General features: G+C 46.0%; 1 protein-coding gene across 1 annotated transcript in view; it reads right to left on the reverse strand.

The window, feature by feature from the left end:
• LOC144689964 (interleukin-6 receptor subunit beta) overlaps nucleotides 1-19,697 on the reverse strand; it is a 98,331-nt gene that overhangs the window by 13,049 nt on the left and 65,585 nt on the right. Inside the window, exons 8-11 of the mRNA XM_078557494.1 lie at nucleotides 19,215-19,334; nucleotides 18,938-19,099; nucleotides 17,898-18,041; nucleotides 5,543-5,639 (exon numbers count right to left, since the gene is read on the reverse strand). Coding sequence (XP_078413620.1) covers nucleotides 5,543-5,639; nucleotides 17,898-18,041; nucleotides 18,938-19,099; nucleotides 19,215-19,334 — 523 coding nt within the window. The remainder of the gene's footprint in view (nucleotides 1-5,542; nucleotides 5,640-17,897; nucleotides 18,042-18,937; nucleotides 19,100-19,214; nucleotides 19,335-19,697) is intronic.

Here is a 19,697-nt window from a genome sequence, read left to right on the forward strand (position 1 = left end):
TCAGCCCATTTTAATTCATCATTCCAGAAAGATCCTTAATTCCCCAGAATTGTTCCTTAAATAATCCCTGAGTTCTTGTCTCCACTACTGTGTATGAAAGTTTATTCAATGTATTAATCATCCTTTGCGTGAAGAATTTCCTGCTAACAGCCGTAAAATTGCCTTTACTAGTTTGAACCTGTGCCCCCTTGTTCTACATCCACAATTTGTTTTAATTTAGCAGGCAGGGAGGTGGGGTGGAGAGGGTGACGTGGACAGGTGTTCATGTGTCCGGGAAACTTGGAACAATGGGTTTTTCTCAGCCCTGCCTAATTTAATTACGGGGTCTGATTCATATTTTTTGTCTCTGTTTCCTCACCACAGCTAGAGAGAGAGAGACTGGAAGGCTGTGAGATGAGCAGGTCTTCGGCATCAGGCTGCAGCCAAGGGGCAGGGAGCAGGGATCTGAAAAGCCAGAAAGAAGGTGGGGGTGGGGGGGAAGTCAAATATTGCCTGAAGAGGAGGGGAGGGTGATCAATTATGGAGTTGGAGGGAGTTTGTAATCTGGAGTGCTGGGAAATCCTTAAGAAGCTTGTTAAGGGGCCAGTCTGATGGAGAATGTGATTTTTAATCTTTATTTTGGCGAACTTGCAAAGTGTGGTGCAGTTTAGTGCCTATTGAGGGGACATCAGAAAATCTATTTGACTTTGTGGAAGACTGAATTTTAATCAACCAAATAGCGTCAGGTCCAGTGTTGTATCTTTTCTGGGTTTGCATGGTCACGTTCCTCCATGCTTCAGTTCCTGGCCTTCTGAGGAGCTGCCCGCTCTATTCGGCAAGACAGTGACAGACCCCAACATGGCTGCTGCCTGCCTCTGTTGCTGGGCCAGGCAGACAGCTCCTGCTCGGCATCACTAATTTGGCACCAAGCTCACCTCTTGTTTAATTAGGACATTTTCATTCATTGGTAGTCTTGAAAGTGATGCAACTGAGGTGTTGGGCCAGGACCCAGAAGCTGTCCGATGCTGGTTCCCAACTCTGCCTTGAAAATCTGGCTCCATGTCATCCTTCTCCAGTTATTAATGTTTCCAACTCTCTAGACTTGTTTTGAACATTGAATTTTCTTTCCAATTTTTTTGGAAAGTTGAACTTTATTCTTTTTCCTGGTTTCCTTATTTAATTTTTGATATCCTTTGTCCCTTCTGTTTTCACTTTTCACAACATGATGCTCCATTCTCTTTGCTTTCTCCTTTGAGCATTTATTTTAGTTTTGTCTTCTGTTTCCATTCCAACACCAATGTTACTTCTGCTCTGCCTCTTAAACCCAAGCTTTCCTCACCCCTTGCTTTATTAGATTAAATCCTCCACAATTACTAAGGACATTGGTGCCATTTCAGTTCAATGAAGACCACTGTGTTGGTATCGTTGCCTCTTGTTCCAGAAATCACTCTACTGCCCTCAAAGTGTGAATCCTTCCCCTCCTACACCAACCCTGTAGCCTTGCATTGACCTTTCGAACCTTCTGCTCCTTAATCTGTATTTAGGAAACATTCTGGAGATTACCACCCTAAAGTCTTGTTTTTCAATCTAGTGTCCTACTTTTCAAAGGTCATCTGTAAGAGTTCAAGCACAATTCTGTCTATCGTTGGTTGCAGCATGACTTTTGATTGCTTTCCTTCCCTCTCCAAGAATATTTCCCACCTGCTCTGTGGTTCATTCCTAGTACCAGTGTGGCAACATACCATTCAGGACTCCTGGGCATAACTGCAAAAATGGGTGTTTATAGCCCTGACAATAGAATCTTCTACCACTCTCCTGTTGTAGGTGGTCTACCTGATTCTCATTATAGCCAACCGAGCTAACCAGCTCCCTGTTAAAGTCAAGGCCCCATCAAATAGTAATGCATCGATTGGACTAATCATTGTTAATTTGTGACGAGAATTTATTTTGATCATTTACCTACCGACACTCATTATTATGCACCAGTTTAGATTGTTTTTATCATTAATAAATAGGGGACTACTTAATGTGACAGAAATGTAGATGGACTGTAAGGATGTTTCCTTATGAAAACTTTATGTTACCCAAATTCAGTAGTTAAATAATACAGAAATGTCATGAAAACAGGTCAACAGTAGTCCCCTGCTCTCTACAGTGCTACCGTGTTTCTAAATATCACTGTTCTCTGTTTAGATTAAGAACAGAACTTGAAACCATTGCTGATTTGCTTTGACCTGTTTTCATGATATTTCTGTATTACTTAACTACTGAATTTGGGTAAAATAAAGTTTTCATAAGGAAACATCCTTACAGTCCATTTCCATTTCTGTCACATTAAGTAGTCCCCTATTTATTAATGATAAAAACAATCTAACCAGGTGCATAGTAATGAGTGTCAGTAGGTAAATGATCAAAATAAATTCTCGTCACAAATTAACTATGATTAGTCCAATCGATGCATTACTATTTGATAGGGCCTTGACTTTAACAGGGAGCTGGTTAGCTCGGTTGGCTAAATGGCTAGCATGTGGTTCAAAATAACACCAATAGCACGGTTTCATTCCCGTTCTGGCGAGGTAAACTTTGGACCTGCCTCCTCACCCTATCCCTGAGAGTGGAAAGCAAATCATAAATGACAAAAACTGCCAAGAAAACAGTTCAGGATTGAAGCATCAGCATACGATAAGCCAAGGACTTGCCCTCAGGCAGGGCACAGATGGATGAACGAAGCACTTAACAATCAAGTGCAATGGCAAAGAGTTTTGAAAGACTTTTCTCCCATTATGTTCCACAGCTCTTACAGATGTCCTTAATAACAAACACTAAGCATCAGTATGACCATTGGCAGCATATTCCCCATTATGTCAGAAGGTTGTGTGTTCAGATCCATCCAGGACTTAATCAACCATCATGTCTGACATGGAGAGTAGTATTGAGTGTGTTGGAAGTACCATCTTTCAGGTGAGATGCTGAACTGAAGCCCTGGTTGCCTAGTTGGGTGAATACAGAAAGATTCCATAACATTTTTCTGAAGAAGAGAGGAGAGGAGATGTATTCATAGCAGCATTTATTCCTCAGTCAACAGAACCAAACCATATTTACGGGTCAATTACCTCATTTGCAATTTGTGGGACCTTGCTATGTCCCAATTGAGGCTGTGTTTACCTAATATTTTTTATATTTACTCGTGGGATGTGGGCGTCGCTGGCTAGGCCAGCATTTATTGCCCATCCCTAATTGCCCTTGAGAAGGTGGTGGTGAGCTGCCTTCTTGAACTGCTGCAGTCCATGTGGTGTAGGTACAACCACAGTGCTGTTAGGGAGGGAGTTCCAGGTTTATGACCCAGTGACAGTGAAGAAACGGCAATATACTTCCAAGTCAGGATGGTGAGTGGCTTGGAGGGGAACTTTCAGGTCGTGTTCCTATATATCTCCTGTTCTTGTCCTTCTAGATAGTAGTGGTCGTGGGTTTGGAAGGTGCTGTCAAAGGAGCCTTGGTGAGTTCTTGCAGTGCATCTTGTAGATGGTACACACTGCTGCCACTGTGCGTCGATGGTGGAGGGAATGAACATTTGTGGATGTGGTGCCAATCAAGTTGGCTGCTTTGTCCTGAATGGTATCAAGCTTCTTGAGTGTTGTTGGAGCTGCACTCATCCAGGCAACTGGGGAGTATTCCATCACACTCCTGACTTGTGCCTTGTAGATGGTGGACAGGCTTTGGAGAGTCAGGAGGTGAGCTACTCATCGCGCGATTCCTAGCCTCTGACCTGCTCTTGTAGCCACAATATTTATATGGCTAGTCCAGTTCAGTCTCTGGTCAATGGCAACCCCCAGGATGTTGATAGTGGGGGATTCAGCAATGGTAATGCCATTGAATGTCAAGGGGCGATGTTTAGATTGCCTCTTGTTGGAGATGGTCATTGCCTGGCACTTATGTGGCACGAATGTTACCTGTTGCTTGTCAGCCCAAGCCTGGATATTGTCCAGGTCTTGCTGCATTTGGACATGGATTGCTTCAGTATCAGAGGAGTTGTGAACGGTGCTGAACATTATGCAATCATCAGCGAACATCCCCACTTCTGACCTTATGATGGAAGGGAGGTCATTGATGAAGCAACTGAAGATGGTTGGGCCTAGGACACTATCCTGAGGAGCTCCTGCAGTGATGTCCTGGAACTGAGATGATTGACCTCCAACAACCACAACCATCTTCTTTTGTGCTAGGTATGACTCCAACCAGCGGAGAGATTTCCCCTGACTCCCATTGACTCCAGTTTTACTAGGGCTTCTTGATGTTACACTGCCTTGATGCCAAGGGCAGTCACTATCACCTCACCTTGGGATTTCAGCTCTTTTGTCCATGTTTGAATCAAGGCTATAATGAGGTCAGGAGCTGAGTGACCCTGGCGGAACCCAAACTGGGCATCAGCGAGCAGGTTATTGCCAAGCAAGTGCCGCTTGATAGCACTGTTGATGATACCTTCCATAAGAAATTAGGATCTTGAATAAACAAATATTTTCTGCATAATATAATGCCCCTTAAAAAGCTTTCTGAAGGCAACAATTTTTAAACAGCCTGTGCCATGTTGACTTCCTAAGCTGATATTCTGGCATCTTATGCGCCCCCTTAAGTGTTTCGAAAGAGCCAGGATATGACCCTCAGCAAGATATAAACTAGAAAATCTGACCTCGAGCAGGGTGATGTTTTGAGTACCTGCCCTGTGTCCGTTGGTCAGAATATTTTGAAAAGGTTATTGACACTGGGTAAGCAACCAGCCCCCCCAAAACAGGTTCATATGGGGCGTTCCTGCTGAGGAATTGTATACTGCTGAGATGTTGGGGAGGTTGCAGTACTTGTCGGCAGCTGTCTTCTCCAGATGGACGATGGACCAGAGCAGGATGGTGAGATCAACATATTCTGTGCCGACTACTTGTCTACCGCCTGGAACCAGTAAACCACAACTGTCACGGGTTGTATACTTTGTCTGTCTAATTAGTTAATGTATCATGCCTAAACTTGTTTCTTAATAAACTATCTTAAAATTACTTATGACTGGTTGACTGCCTATTTAGGTATCTGTGGCCCCCGCCCCAAACCCCCGAAATCTTACACCTCCATCACTTTAATGATGATTGAGAGTAGACTGATGGGTCGGTAATTGGCCGGGTTGGATTTGCCCTGCTTTTTGTGTACAGGGAATAACCTGGGCGATTTTCCATATAGTTGGGTAGATGTCTGTGTTGTAGCTGCACTGGACCAGCTTGGCTAGAAGTGCGACAAGTTCTGGAGCACAAGCCTTCAGTACTAGTACCAATATTGACAACATTTCAAAAGTTTTTTTTAGGGGGGGGTTTAAAGTGACTTAGACTGGCTTGGTTACTGAAAGATGCTGTACAAATGCGGTTTCTTTTACCAAGTGACAGCTTTCTTCAAGAAGTATTTTGGCCCTTTTTCCCCAATGACCTGTCAAGTTTGTGGGACCATTTCTGTCAAAACAATGCAGAATGTCAACAAAAACGAAGGTAATGTGTCTTTAAAAGGTCCTCTTTGAAAAGTTTCTCACCTTCTAACGAGGAACAAGCAACTCCATGACACCAGAAGCACAAAACCGATGATTGCAATGCTCACAATAACAGCAATATTTTGCAATTCACCATCGTCTGTAGTAAAAAAAGAAAACCATTAGAAAGGATGCTATATCTAACAGCTTCCAGATATTTACAGAACATCCATGTGTGATTTGTTTTATTTGCATCCGCCTAGACATACAACATTCTGTGATGTGTGCAGATTAGGTGGAGTTCACAGTCAGTAACTTCTTTGCAAAACTGAAATAAAAGACAGCATGTTACATTTTTAGATTCATATTTGTTCTTTGAGCCACTGGTGATTGGAAAGAGCTAAAACACTTTGTGGAACAGAAGGACCAGTAGCTCACTGTATTTTAATAATGATACTTGAGGTTTGTACCATCAGTATCAGTTGCTCAATAAGTGCAGTTACCACTCCCTTTTGTGGGTTGTTTTTTGGTTTTGTAACCACGCACCACCAACCCCCCACCCCCTCCACACCCACCCCCCACCCCTCAACTTCAGTTGCACTGGAAGTTTTCTGAGAGGTTCTGGAGGATTGCTTCTGAACCACTCAATTCCCCTTGAGAGAAAGGGTAAAAATTTATAAGATTCTCAAATAACTTCTTGAAGCTGCCTCGTTCTTCTGGTGATTGATTATCCCAAACAAACATTATTTTTAAATGAAACAAAAACAAAAATTGCTGGAAAAACTCAGCAGGCCTGACAGCATCTGCGGAGAGAAAGACAGAGTTAACGTTTCGAGTCCGTATGACTCTTCATCAGAACTAAAGTTCGTCACTTCAGTTCTGAAGAAGAGTCATACGGACTCGGAACGTTAACTCTGTCTTTCTCTCCGCAGATGCTGTCAGGCCTGCTGAGTTTTTCCAGCAATTTTTGTTTTTGTTTCAGATTTCCAGCATCCGCAGTATTTTGCTTTTATCTTATTATTTTTAAATGTATCAGCTTAAATCATTTTAGGAATTCATCAAGGTTTGTGTCATGTTGTTAAACTATATCTGTTCCTGTCAAGCTGGAGATTTACAGGCTTTAATAAATGAAGATAACTGGAATATGACCCCAGTAAAAGAAAAAAAATCTGAATTCACTGACTGTTGTCCTAAACATTTGCCTTGGAAGGGATTAACCAGTTGACAATTTGCTAGAAAAACTGAGAGGCAGTTTGTTTAAGTAAAAATAGATCCTCTATTAGATGTTTCTCCATTTTTTTTGGTCTCCTATGACAAACTGAGAACTACTCCCAGCCTTTGGTCTCCTATGACAAACTGAGAACTACTCCCAGCCTTTGTCAGTGCAGGTCTGTAATTAGGAGGTGCAAGTGTGAATTCAGGGTCCCAATTCTAATTTTTTTTTTAATCTTCTGGTGAAATGTGCCTCAATTTTAGGCTTCATCCGCTCCCCTACCCCCCACCACCATCCCTCAACCATGTACATGGTTTGGCCTTAGGCTTGATGCCAGAAAACTGGAGAATTGCAAATGTTACGCCCTTGTTCGAAAAAGGGTGTAAAGATATGCTTAACAAGTACAGGCCAGTCAGTTTAACCTCAGTGATGGGGAAGCTTCCAGAAACAATGTTTCAGGACAAAATTAATAGTCACTTGGGTGAATGCAGGTTAATTAAGGAAAGCCAGTGTGGATTTGTTAAGGGCAAATCATGTTTAACTAACTAGCTGGAGTTTTTTGATGAGGTAACAAAGAGCGTTGATCAGGGTAATGCTGTTTATATGGTGTGCATGAACTTCTAAAAGGCATTTCATAAAGTGCTGCACAACAGACTTGAGAGCAAAGTAATAACTTTGAGAATGAACGGGACAGTAGCAACATGGATCTGAAATTGGCTGAGTAACAGGAAAGGGGAATAGTGCTTAATGGTTGTTTTTTGGACTGGGGGAAGGTTTGTATTGTGTTTGCCAGGGGTTGGTGTTAGGACCCTTGTTCTTTCCAATATATATTGGTGACATAGACCTTGGTGTACAGGGCATAATTCCAAAATTTGCAGATGATACAAAACTTGGAAACATTGTGAGTGAGGAGGATACTGTAGAACTTCAAAAGGACATAGCCATGTTGGACGGACAAGTAGCAGATGAAATTTAATGCAGAGAAGTGTGAAGTGATTCATTTTGTTAGGAACAACAGGGCTGGGATTTTCTATGCCCGCTGGCGTTGGGAGTGTTTGGTGGCGTAAGCGGACAATATGGCGCGATCAGTTTCACGATGGCGTGAAACCAGTTTGTGATTGTTGGCAGGCTGCGTTTCCTGCCATCAGATGCCTGGAACTTCCAGCCCGCTGGAATCGTCCCCCACGCTGGATCGTCCGTCCACACCGGGTGGAAAGCACGACGATGTGTTCCACAAAGGCATATAAAAGGCGTGCACTTATCAGGCTGTACTTTGAGAGGAACTCGGAGGTGAGTACACAGCAACGATGTGCAGCACTCGCCAGGGTCGCCTGCTGGGCTTCAAGCTTGAAACGCGTTTCGGGGGGTGTGTGGTCAAGGGCTGCCTTGCGGTTGAGGTGACTTGTGGGGGGTGGGGTGCAAGGGCAGCCCTGCCGTTGAGGCGACTTGAGGTGGGTGCGGGGCAAGCGCTGTCTTGCAGTTGAATATAGCGCACAAGCATTTGGAGTGGGGTGGGGCGAGGTAAGTGGTCACGCATTAGGGAAACCTGTATAAAGTGACCATTCCTCTGCAACTGCGACAGTTCAGGTGCAGTCACATTGATATGACTGGAGTCTGGCCTCTAGCTTATCTGCCCACTCAAGCAACACAGAGGCATCAAAGTGTCACCAAGTGCTCCAGAGCTTCTTATTCAAAAGCTGCAGCAAATCAGTCGGGTAGAGTGGGGCAGAGGTGGGTGGGGTCTCAGGCAGCCAAGAAGCACACTAATCTCTGGCCATTCAAGTGGTGGCCAGTACTCGCTGGGAAGTGTTAAGAGGCCTTCAGACTTAACCAGGACAGGTTTTTGGTACACCCAAGCTAACCCACGTGTCTCTCTCTTTCATCCTGCAGAAGGAGTACATCAGGAGCATGGAGCCTGATGAACTAGCTGTATGCCTGATGGCCTACAGAGAGTGAAGAAGATGGAGGAGAGCGCGAATGAGGCTCTTGGCTGTGCAGAGGCAGGAACAGCAACCTCAGGAAGAAGGGTCAGCTGGGGCTCCCGCACACGCTGCCAAAGAGCCATAGTGAACCGTTGCTGGTCGGCACTGAGAGACACCCAGGGTATACAGACACCGCCTTTCATTCCTGCAGATGACCGAGAACCAGTGTCACCGAAGACTGCACATGTCTAGGAAACTGGTCCGTAAGATCTGCCAGCTGCTGCAGGATTTGTAACTACAGGGACATGGAGGGCATCCACTGCCAGTGGCCGTGAAAGTGACAATGGTGCTCAATTTCTACGCCAATGGCTCCTTTCAGGGCTCCACAGGTGACCTCTGTGCGACATCACAAGCCTCCACCCACAAATGTATCCATGAGGTCATGGATGCCATCTTTGCGAGGGCACACAACTTTGTGCTTTTCGCCTGTGACCAGGACTGCCAGGATGCAAGAGCAATTGGATTCACCCAGATCTCGGGTTTCCCACAGGCGCAGGGTACGATCAACTGCACTCGTGGCGCTCAGATCTCTGTCACAACAGACGATCAACTGCATGGGCTTCCATTTACTGAATGTGCAGCTTGTGTGCAACCACCAGCACCGCATCCTGGTTTCCAGGGAGTGTGCACAACCCCGACATTCTCAGTTGGTCTGAAGTCTTCCAGGGTCCACAGAAGCTGCAGGGATGGTTCCTCAGGGACAAGGGCTACCTGCAGAGGCTGTGGCTGACGGCACCTGTGTGATGGCCTCAGAGCGACAGGATAATGAGGCTCATGCAGCAACTCCCAACTTGGTGGAGCAGACCATTGGGATGCTGAAAATGAGGCTCCAGTGCCTGGACCAGTCTGGTAGAGCCCTGAAATATAGTCCACAGAGGGTGTCATGCATCATCATCACCTGCTGCTCCCTTTACAACCTGGCACTGCACTGGGGAGAGGAACTGGCTGAGGAGGAGATGGAGGGGCTGCAGGTCTTCTCTGACGAGGAGGACGCTGATGGGGATGAGGGTGAGGAGGTCCTCGATTGCAGGAGGATGATCATGACATGGAGAGGACACCCCATAGATCTTCACATAGCCTCTGACGCATCTGCTCCTTTGTCCGCCTTCAGCACCTGCGCCCTTCAGGAGCACAGCGTCACAGGTCACAGATGCTGAAGAGATGGGGGCCAGCCCCACCTTAAAGGTGCTGACAGCACACAGAGAGAATGAGGGAACTCTGTGACGCCTGCCCACAACATTCTGCCAGCAATGACAAGCACCATCGAGGTGCAGGCATCACCAATGTGTCCACAGGGAGTGTAAGGCCGGACCATCACTTTGGTCTGAAGGCTGCACAAAGCACAGGGAAGAGGCCCTGGACTGAGACACCTGCCTTTATCTTGTGCAGGAAGGTTTCACATCTGAGTGACACAAACACTACTCATTGGAACCCGTGCCCAGGCTGTGCAACTAATTCTTCTTAACTTTCCTAACCCTGCCGCTACATCTTGGTGCTCCCTGGACATCCACAGTGGAGATGGAGGCAGCCTGCTGCCTGCAATGCCCTTTCTATGATGACCTTTGACGGGCGTCCTCTGGAGGGCCAAGACCTGGAGGGCCCCGGCCCACGTTCGGGGTCCTGCTTTGTGGCATTCTCGGCCTGTGGAGTTGGAGCTGCTGAGGTCAAAGGAAGAGGGGACTCGGATGGGCCGGACACTCCCAGAGTCACCATGCTGGATGGCCCTGGAGTGTGCAGCTGCTGATCCTCCTTCCTATGGATGAGGGGCCCAGGCTGACTCCTTGAGGAGAAGGGGTAGCTGGAGTGAGATCAAGCTGCCCGGCACCCTTCTTGCGTTCACACTGTTGGAGGCCAACTATGGCATCAGCAATGGAGTTCAGGCCGCGCAAAAGTGCAGGAGCGAAGTCCTGGACCAAGGTTTCCACGGCAGCCGCCATCCTACCAGTGTTAACCTTGGTGAGTTGAAATGCTGGCACTATTACCTCAGCCTGAAGGTGGATGGACTCCTCCATCGTGCCTTACAATCTGAGGAGTGCAGCAGACACCCCTTCCTGATGTTCCTGAGCTTGCCTTTGCAGCTCCAGCAACTGAGGTATGACTGAGTCCATTTGACTCGGACTCAGCAAATTTCTGGCCTCCAGCAGTCCTTCAAGTGCTGGACACCTGTGAAGTCCTTGCCGCTGCCTGCTGTGGATCAGACATGCTCAGCAGATTGTAATCCCGAGGCCATTCTAAAGCTAGGTCCCACCGAGGTGTGTCTCTGCACTGGTGAAGGGTGTGGGTGAGCACTGTGACGGGACTTCAAGGAGGGTGCCTCCAGATTCATCTTCAGAGGTTCCTTCGGAGCTTGATTGTAGACCCTGGGTCATGGACTCCGTTGGCTGTTTCCCAGATGTGCCTGCGGAAGCAAGGGGAGATAATTAGTGCATGGCAGTGGCCTGTGAAACAGGACACGTCACTCACGGCATGGTTATCCGATGGATATTGCATTGCTGGACCCTCACTTGGTAGAGCACTGCCGACCTCACCGTCCAGTCTAGGTCAGTCCAGATCGTCGCCGACCAGCTGGATGGCTCCATATGTAACTTCAGGCATTCCACAAGAGGTCTGTGACCTTTCCCTCTTGTTGTGTGCCTGTTTGTCCTACATGAATAGAAATGGAGAGAGTGTAAGCAGGATGCCTGCCAGACCAGATGATAAGTATGCATGGCATGGGTGTGTGGTGAGTGGTCCCATGGATGGGATGAGGACAATGAAGGTGTGTGTGAAAGAATGAATGGTGATGTCCCTTGAACCGGTAGTGAGTGAGGGCCGTGTGGATGTGTGTTGGGTTTGTGAGTGTGTGAGTTGAGTGTGATGGGAATAGTGACTTACCCTGGTGGAATGAAGGAGACCATTCATCCTCTTGCAGCACTGGGTGGCTGTTCTCTTTTGAAGAGCATTGGCGCTGACCACCACTGCCATTGCCTCTCAAGCCTGGTTGGTCACACTACTGCCCATCCTGTGGCCAGAGCGGGTGTAGACGACATCCCAGCGGGCTTCCATGGTATCCAAAAGATGTTCCAATACGTGTCGTTAAACCTGGGGGCTACAGTCTTCTTGCCTTTCGTGGACATCTTTCCTGCAGCGGTCATGCAGGGCTGGAAGCACTGAGATGTGCTGTGTGCAGCTGGACTTTAAATATGGTGCCTGGCCTGATGAAACGGTGAGATGATAGCAGGCAGACAAATGACAGCCCGCCTGCCATGGAAACGGCATGTTTCCCATGAATGCATACATAATGCAGCGGGTTTGGGACGATATGGCAAGAGAGTGCAGAAAAAGTTCACAAAAATGGTTCCAAGGATAAGGAATTTGAGTTACGTAGATAGATTGGAGAGGTTGGAACTGTTTTCCTTGAAGAGAAGGCTGAGAGGAGATTTGATAGATGTATACAAAGTCATGAGGGGTCTGGACAGAGTAGGTAGGGAGAAACTGTTCCTATTGATGGAAGGATTGAGAATAAGAGGGCACAGACCTAAGGTATTTGGCAAAAAAAGGAACAATGGCGACATGAGGAGAAACCTTTTCACGCAGCGAGTGGTTGAAATCTGAAATGCACTGCCTTGAGTTTGTGGTGGAGGCAGGTTCAATCAAGGGAATTGAGTTATTATCTTCAAAGAAAGAATGTACAGGATTACAGGGAGAAGCACCGGTGAGTGGCACTAGGTAAACTTCGTCTTCGGAGAGCCGGCGCAGACACAACAGGCCGAATGGCCTCCTTCTGTGCTATAACAATTCTGTAATTTCGGGGAGGAAAGGTTGGACAGACTAGGCTTGTATCCGCTGGAGTTTAGAAGAGTAAGAGGCGACTTGATTGAAACACATAAGATCCTGAGGGGTCTTGATGTGGAGAGGATGTTTCCTCTTGTGGGAGAATCTAGAACTGTTTAAAATAAGGGGTTGCCCTTTTAAAACGGAGATGAGGCAAAACATTTTCTCTGAGGGTAGTGAGTCTTCGGAACTCTCTTCCTGAAAAGGAGGTGGAAGCAGAGTCTTTGAATATTTTTGAGGCAGAGGTGGATAGATTCTTGGTAAGCAAGGGGGTGGTGGGCTGTCGGTGATAGGCGGAATGCAGATTTGAGGTTACTTATCAAATCAGCCATGATCGTATTAAATGGCAGAGCAGGCTCAAGGGGCCGAATGGCCTACTCCTGCTCCTTGTTCACACTCACCAATTGAGAAACTGCCTAAATAGCATGCACACAGTCTTATGGATTAAGTCCCATGCTAAGTTAAAGTTGGTGATGGGGGCTGTGTTAGGACCATGTAATCTTTGCACTTGCACAGAGCACCAGCCGGTCAGAGGCCCGGAGTGGATCCAGTAGTAAATATTTACTATCATCGTCTAGTAAACTGCAGGGGCCCTGAGCTGAACTTTCGCATGGGGCCCCCACAAGGCATTTATTTGCTCCACCTGGCTGATAAACAAGAAGGTGGAGCAGAAAGGGAACCACGGAAAACAGGGAGTCTAAAGCCCTAACCTACACAAAATTCCTCAGTTTGATGTGACTTGATTAACATGGTATCTGGTGGTACTGCATCTCTTTGGGCACAGATACAAAAGGAAAACTGCTTTGCGTGACTCTAAATTTTTTGTTATTCTTTCAAGGAAGCATTTATTGCCCATCCCCAATTACCCTTGGCTTCCTACAGCATGTCAGAGGGCAGTTAAAAGTCAACCGCATTGCTGTGGGTGTGGAGTCACATGCAGGCCAGAATGGAATTAATCAACCAGGTGGGTTTTTACAACATTCGATGATGGTTTCATGGCCACCATTACTGAGACTATAGTTTTCAATTCCAGATTTATTATTTGAATTTTAAGCTCCGCCAGCTGCTGTGATGGGATTTGAACCCATGTCCACAGACCATTAGCCTGGGCCGCTGGATTATTAGTCCAGTGACATTACCACTATGTCACCATCTCCCCAGCTGTACAGTGAAGCTCCGTGAACCAATCAGGTGTAATTACCACTGCTAGATGAGCAACTGGGGAAATATAATGGTTGTTGATTTCTCAAAGTGTTTGTTTTCATAGTGAGACTTCGGGACAGTTTAAACAGCGAGACTTGGGGACAATTTTTTTTAAAAAGAAAGAAGAACTTAAATAAGTTTCGACTTGGCTTAAATTTAGAGTAAGAGTATTTTAACTAAAGGAATGGCAGGGGAGCTCAGTCCTGTGTGGTGCACGGCCTGTAGAATGTGGGAAGTCTTAGACACTCCTGGCAGTCTGTATGACCACATCTGCAGGAAGTGCCACCGGTTTGACCAGCTTGAGCGCCAGGTTTCGGAGCTTGAGTGTCGGCTGGAGGCACAGCAGGGCATCTGCGAAGCTGAGAGTTACATGGTTAGCACGTTTTTAGACATGCTCACTCTGCAGCTTAAGGAAGTGCAGTCAGAGAAGGAATGGGTGACTACCAGTCAGAAGAAGAGAGGCAGGCAGGTAGTCAGGAAATCCCCAGAGTGAATCTCACTCAAGATCAGTTTTTCTGTGTGGGAAAATGGTGAGAGTGATGGTTCCTCTAGGGCGTGCAGCCAGAGCCCAGCTGTACAAGGGGGAGGAGAAAGAGAAGAGGAGCAATAGTGGTAGGAGACTCATTAGTGAGGGGTACAGATAGGCATTTCTGCGGCTGCGGACATGGCTCCAGGATGGTGTGTTGCCTCCTTGGGGCCAGCGTCAAGTATGTCACTGAATGGCTGCAGGGCATTCTGAAGGGGAAGGGCGAACACTGAGAGATCGTGGTTCACATTGGTACCAACGACATAGATTGAAAGAGGGATGAGGTCCTTCAACTAGAATTTAGGGAGCTAAGTAGCAGATTGAAAAGCAGGACATCAAATGTTGTAAACTCTGGATTACTCCCGCTGCTACGTGCTAATGAGTATAGGAATAGGGGGATAGAGCAGATGAGTGCGTGGCTGAACAGTTGGTGCAGGAGGGAGGGCTTGAGACTCCTGGATCATTGGGTCCACTTCTCGGGGAAGGTGGGGCCTGTGCAAGTTCGACAGTTTGCACCTGAACTGGAACAGGACCAACATCCTTGCGGTTGGGTGTGGGGTTGGGAGGATGGGGAGTTTGCTAGTACTGTTGATGAGGTTTAAACTAATTTGCCAGGGGGATGGGATACGGAGTGGAGGTATAGTAGGGGGTGATGCACAGACAAGTATAGAAGAAAAATCAAGTCAGTCCGGAAGGCAGAGCATATATAGTCAAGTTAAGGCACAAGGGAGCATGGCAAGGCTGGATGGCATTTATTTTAATGCAAGGAGTCTTGCGAGTAAGGCGGAAGAGTTGAGGGTGTTGATTGACACATGGGGATATGATATCATTGCTATCACAGAGACATGGATGAGGGGAGGCAGGACTGGCAGCTCAATATTCTGGGGTATGGAATCTTCAAGCGAGACGCGGTGGGGGGTGGGGGCAGGGGGGTGGGGGTGGTGTGTAAAAGAGGAGATGGTGTTACAATATTGGTCAAGGAGTCAATTACTGCAATAAGGAGAGATGATATCTTGGAAGATTCCTCAAATGAGGCCGTATAGGTAGAGTTTAAACACAAAAAGGAGGCAATCACACTACTGCAAGTGTACTATAGACCCCCAAACAGTCAGGGAGAGATAGAAGGGCAGCTACGTAGGCAAACCTCAGAAGTGTAACAATAATAGGATAATAGTAGCAGGGGATTTCAACTTCCCCAATATTAACTGCAATAGACAAAGGGTGAAAGGCTTAGAGGGGCCAGAATCGTTAAAATGTATCCAGGAGAGCTTTTTAAGCCAGCACGTAGAAAGTCCTAAAAGGTGCTGGACCTAATTTTAGGGAAGGAAGCCAGGCAAGTGGTAGAAGTGTAAATGGGGGAGTATTTCGGTGATAGTGACCATAGTTCCGTAAGGTCTAGGCTAGTTATGGAAAAGGACAAAGATGGACCGGAAATAAAGGTTCTGAATTAAGACAGGATCTGGCCAATGTGGACTGGGAGAAGCTACTTGTAGGAAAATCTACATCAAAGCAGTGGGAGTCATTCAAAAAGGAAATAGTGAGGGTACAGGGCCAACATGTTCCCATAAAGGTAAAAGGTAGGACCAACAAGTCCAGAGAACCCTGGATATCGAGGAATATACAGGATTGGATAAGGAAAAAAATGGAAACTTATGGTAGATACCGAAGGCTCAAAGCAGGGGAAGCCCTAGGGGAGTATAGAAAGTGCAGGGACATAAAATAGGGGCGTATAGGTTATAGGATGTAGAGTATAGAAAGTTCTTAAAAAAAGAAATTAGGAGAGTGAAAAGGGGGCATGAAACAAGCACTGGCGGTAAAATAAAGGAAAATCCAAAGGCATTTTATAAATATATTAGGGACAAGAGGATAACCAGGGAAAGAGTAGGGTCTATTAGGGACCAAAGTGGCAATCTGTGTGGGGCGCCAGAAGATGTAGGTGAGGTTGTAAATGAGTACTTTGCATCTGTATTCACTGTAGGGAAGGATGATGTAGGTATAGAAATCAGGGAGGGGGAGGGATATACTTGAACAAATTAACATTGAGAGGGAGGAGGTATTAGCGGTTTTAGTGGCTTTAAAACTGGATAAATCCCCAGGCCCAGATGAGATGTATCCCAGGCTGCTGTGGGAGGCAAGGCAGTAGATTGCAGGGGCTCTGACATTCATTTTCAAATCCTCTCGAGCCACAGGAGAGATGCCAGAGGACTTGAGGACAGCTAATGTGATACCAGTATTCAAGAAGGGTTGTAAGGATAAACCAGGGAACTACAGGCCAGTGAGTCTAACATCAGTGGTAGGGAAACTTTTGGAATAAATTCTGAGGGACAGAATTAATCACCACTTGGAAAGGCAGGGATTAATCAAAGATAGTCAGCATGGTTTTGTCATGTGGAGATCATGTCTAACAAATTTTGATTGAATTTTTCGAGGAGGTGACTAGGTGTGTAGAGGAGGGTGCTGCAGTTGATGTGATCTACATGGACTTCAGTAAGGCTTTTGACAAGGTCTCACATGGGAGACTGGTCAAGAAGGTAAGAGCCCATGGAATTCAGGGCAATTTGGCAAATTGGATCCAAAATTGGCCTAGTGGCAGGAGGCAGAGGTTGTTTTTGTGACTGGAAGCCTGTGTCCAGTGGCATACCACAGGGCTCGGTGCTGGGTCCCTTGCTGTTCGTATTGTACATTAATGATCGAGACATGAATGTAGGAGGTATGCTCACTAAGTTCGCAGATGACACGAAAATTGGTGGTGTGGTAAATAGCGAGGAGGAAAGCCTTAGACTGCAGAATGATATAGGCAGGCTGGTCAGATGGGCAGAACAGTGGCAAATGAAATTTAATCCTGAAAAGCGTGAGGTAATGCATTTTGGGAGGACTAATCAAGCAAGGGAGTACACGATGAATGGTAGGACCCTAGGAAGTACAGAGCATCAGAAGGACCTTCCTGTGCATGTCCATAGATCCTTGAAGGCAGCAGGACAGGTAGATAAGGTGGTTAAGAAGGCATATGGGATACTTGCCTTTATTAGTTGAGGCACTGAATACAAGAACAGGGAGGTTATGATGGAGCTGTATAAAATGTTAGTTAAGCCACATCTGGAGTACTGTGTGCAGTTCTGGTCACCACACTATAAGAAGGATGTGATTGCACTGGAGAGGGTGCAGAGGAGATTCACCAGAATGTTGCTGGGCTGGAGCATTTCAGTTATGAAGAGAGACTAGATAGGCTGGGGTTGTTTTCCTTGGAGCAGAGAAGGCTGAGTGGGGACCTGATTGAGGTGTACAAAGTCATGACGGGCAGAGATCGGGTAGATTGGAAGAAACTTTCCCCTTTAGTGGAGTGGTCAATAACCAGGGGGCATGGATTTAAGGGGCAGGAGGTATAGAGGGGTTTTGAGGAAAACTTTTTTCACCCAGAAGGTTGGGGGGGTGGTATCTGGAATTCACTGCCTGAAAGGGTGGTAGAGGTGGGAACTCTCAACATTTAAGAAATATTTAGATGAACACTTGAAACGCCATAGCACACACGGCTACGGGCCAAGTGCTGGAAAATGGGATTAAAGTATATAGGAGCTTGCTGACTGGCGTGGACACGATGGGCCGAAGGGCCTCTTTCTGTGCTGTAAACTCTATGAAACTATGACATTATAGACCGGAACGGAATGTTTTTGTAAACGTTACCAAATTCTTTTGTGGTAAAAGACACTGCTTCACTTCTGGTTCCTTCTCCTGTCTTAGTAAATCCTGAGATCTGTATAGTATAGACAGTCTTTTGCAAAAGCCCTGGGAGCATGTAAGACGTTATAGAAGAGTTCACTGAAATTGCTGCAAAGATACAAAATAAAGGATTAGCAAAGTAATGGCCTAGAAAAGCTTGGTGGGCCACTGCACTGCCAGGAGCGAGGCTGGGTGGGGTGGGGGGTGGGGGGTGGGGTGGTGTGGTGTGGTGTGGTGTGGGGTGGAGTGGGGTGGGGGTGGTGGGGTGGGTTGGGGAGGGTGGATTGCAGTTTATTACAAGTTAGCTTTTCCTGTTGCTTACCCCATCTCAAATCCTGGGCACACGTCGGGACCTTGTCGGGAGCAGGTGCCCATCCCCCGTTCGTCTGCTCCACAGACTTTGGAATCTCCGCGTGGCAATTTACCACTCCGTTGAGGGGTGGACTGCAAGGTCAGTCCAGCTGAACTGGCTGAGTTTTTCCCACAGAGTTGAATTTCAATTGCCTCATTTTTAACTGCAATCAATTGCTCTTAGGTCAATGCCCATTGGAAAATGACATTGAGCCCCACCTGCAATCACCCACAGTAACATAGGAGAAGTAGAACTGATGGAAATCCCTTCCTCCAGTCCTGCCTCTGACAGTGATGTCAGGATGGGGGCAGTGGGCAGAAAGGGCATCTGGCTCATTCAAAAATCTGCATCAGGCTGAGAAATGGGCAGATACCTGGGGAAGAGGTGCTGGTTTCACACCAAATTCCTCCACCCACCTCTGCCCAGATTGCATCATTCTGAGCAAAGAATCAAGAAAAACTTTTGAGGTTAAGTTCTTATTTAGCAATTGCCCTTACCATTGAATGTCATTTGATTTTCTTCACATGCCATAAACTGCTCCCTAATAATTTTGGTTTTATTGTGTAGATTAAAAAATTAAAATGCACGAAAACTAAGAGTTCAATATGTTAAGGTAATATTGACCATTAAGTAACTTATACTTTAACCTTACCTCTAGAAGTATTTGAGACGGAAGCCTCGCTCACATAACAGAAAATCTTGTAGCCTTGAAGAAAACCTTGGCATTCGTCTTCAGGTATTTGATCCCATCTTATCATTGCAGTTGTTTTCGAAATATTGGTGACCATAATATTATTGGGACCAGATCTTGGTGCTTGGATTGAGAGAGAATTTAAATATACATCCATTTAGTATACTTGTTTCTTTTAAATAAATGAATGGCAAGTGATAATAGAAACATAAATTAATATAGATTTGATCCAACATACTTCCTTCTAACGTGTAAACATCAACCACCCCAACAGTTATCTCAGTATTGTTCAAAATTTTCCATTTGATTGTTTTTTTGTGTAACATTATTCTGTATCGCTGTTTTGGCTCAAAGTTTCCTGCAGAATTGAAAATGGATTGATGTCATGAACAGTCAGCATTTTCACAAAAAAACAAATAACAGAGATCAAATGCAAGAACATTGTAACAGAAGAGTGTTGGGATACAATCTTTTCCTTTAATTCCCTATATGATGAGCCAGCAATCTTAGTCTAGCTATCGACAGAAAGGGCTGAGTGCAGGCACTTCCACCAGAGTGGTGAATGGGGCTGGATTTGGAGGATTAGAAAAGTTAGGGGACTGTTACAGACTGTTGACTGGTAGGATCCCAGAAACAGAATATTGCAATTCAGTGGTTTTGGAGATTAAAATAAAAACTCTTAATTTATCCCTAAAAACAGCACCAACTATATCAAAAGCAC

This window comes from Cetorhinus maximus, chromosome 2, assembly GCF_964194155.1.
Source record: "Cetorhinus maximus chromosome 2, sCetMax3.hap1.1, whole genome shotgun sequence".
Taxonomy (NCBI): Eukaryota; Metazoa; Chordata; class Chondrichthyes; order Lamniformes; family Cetorhinidae; genus Cetorhinus; species Cetorhinus maximus.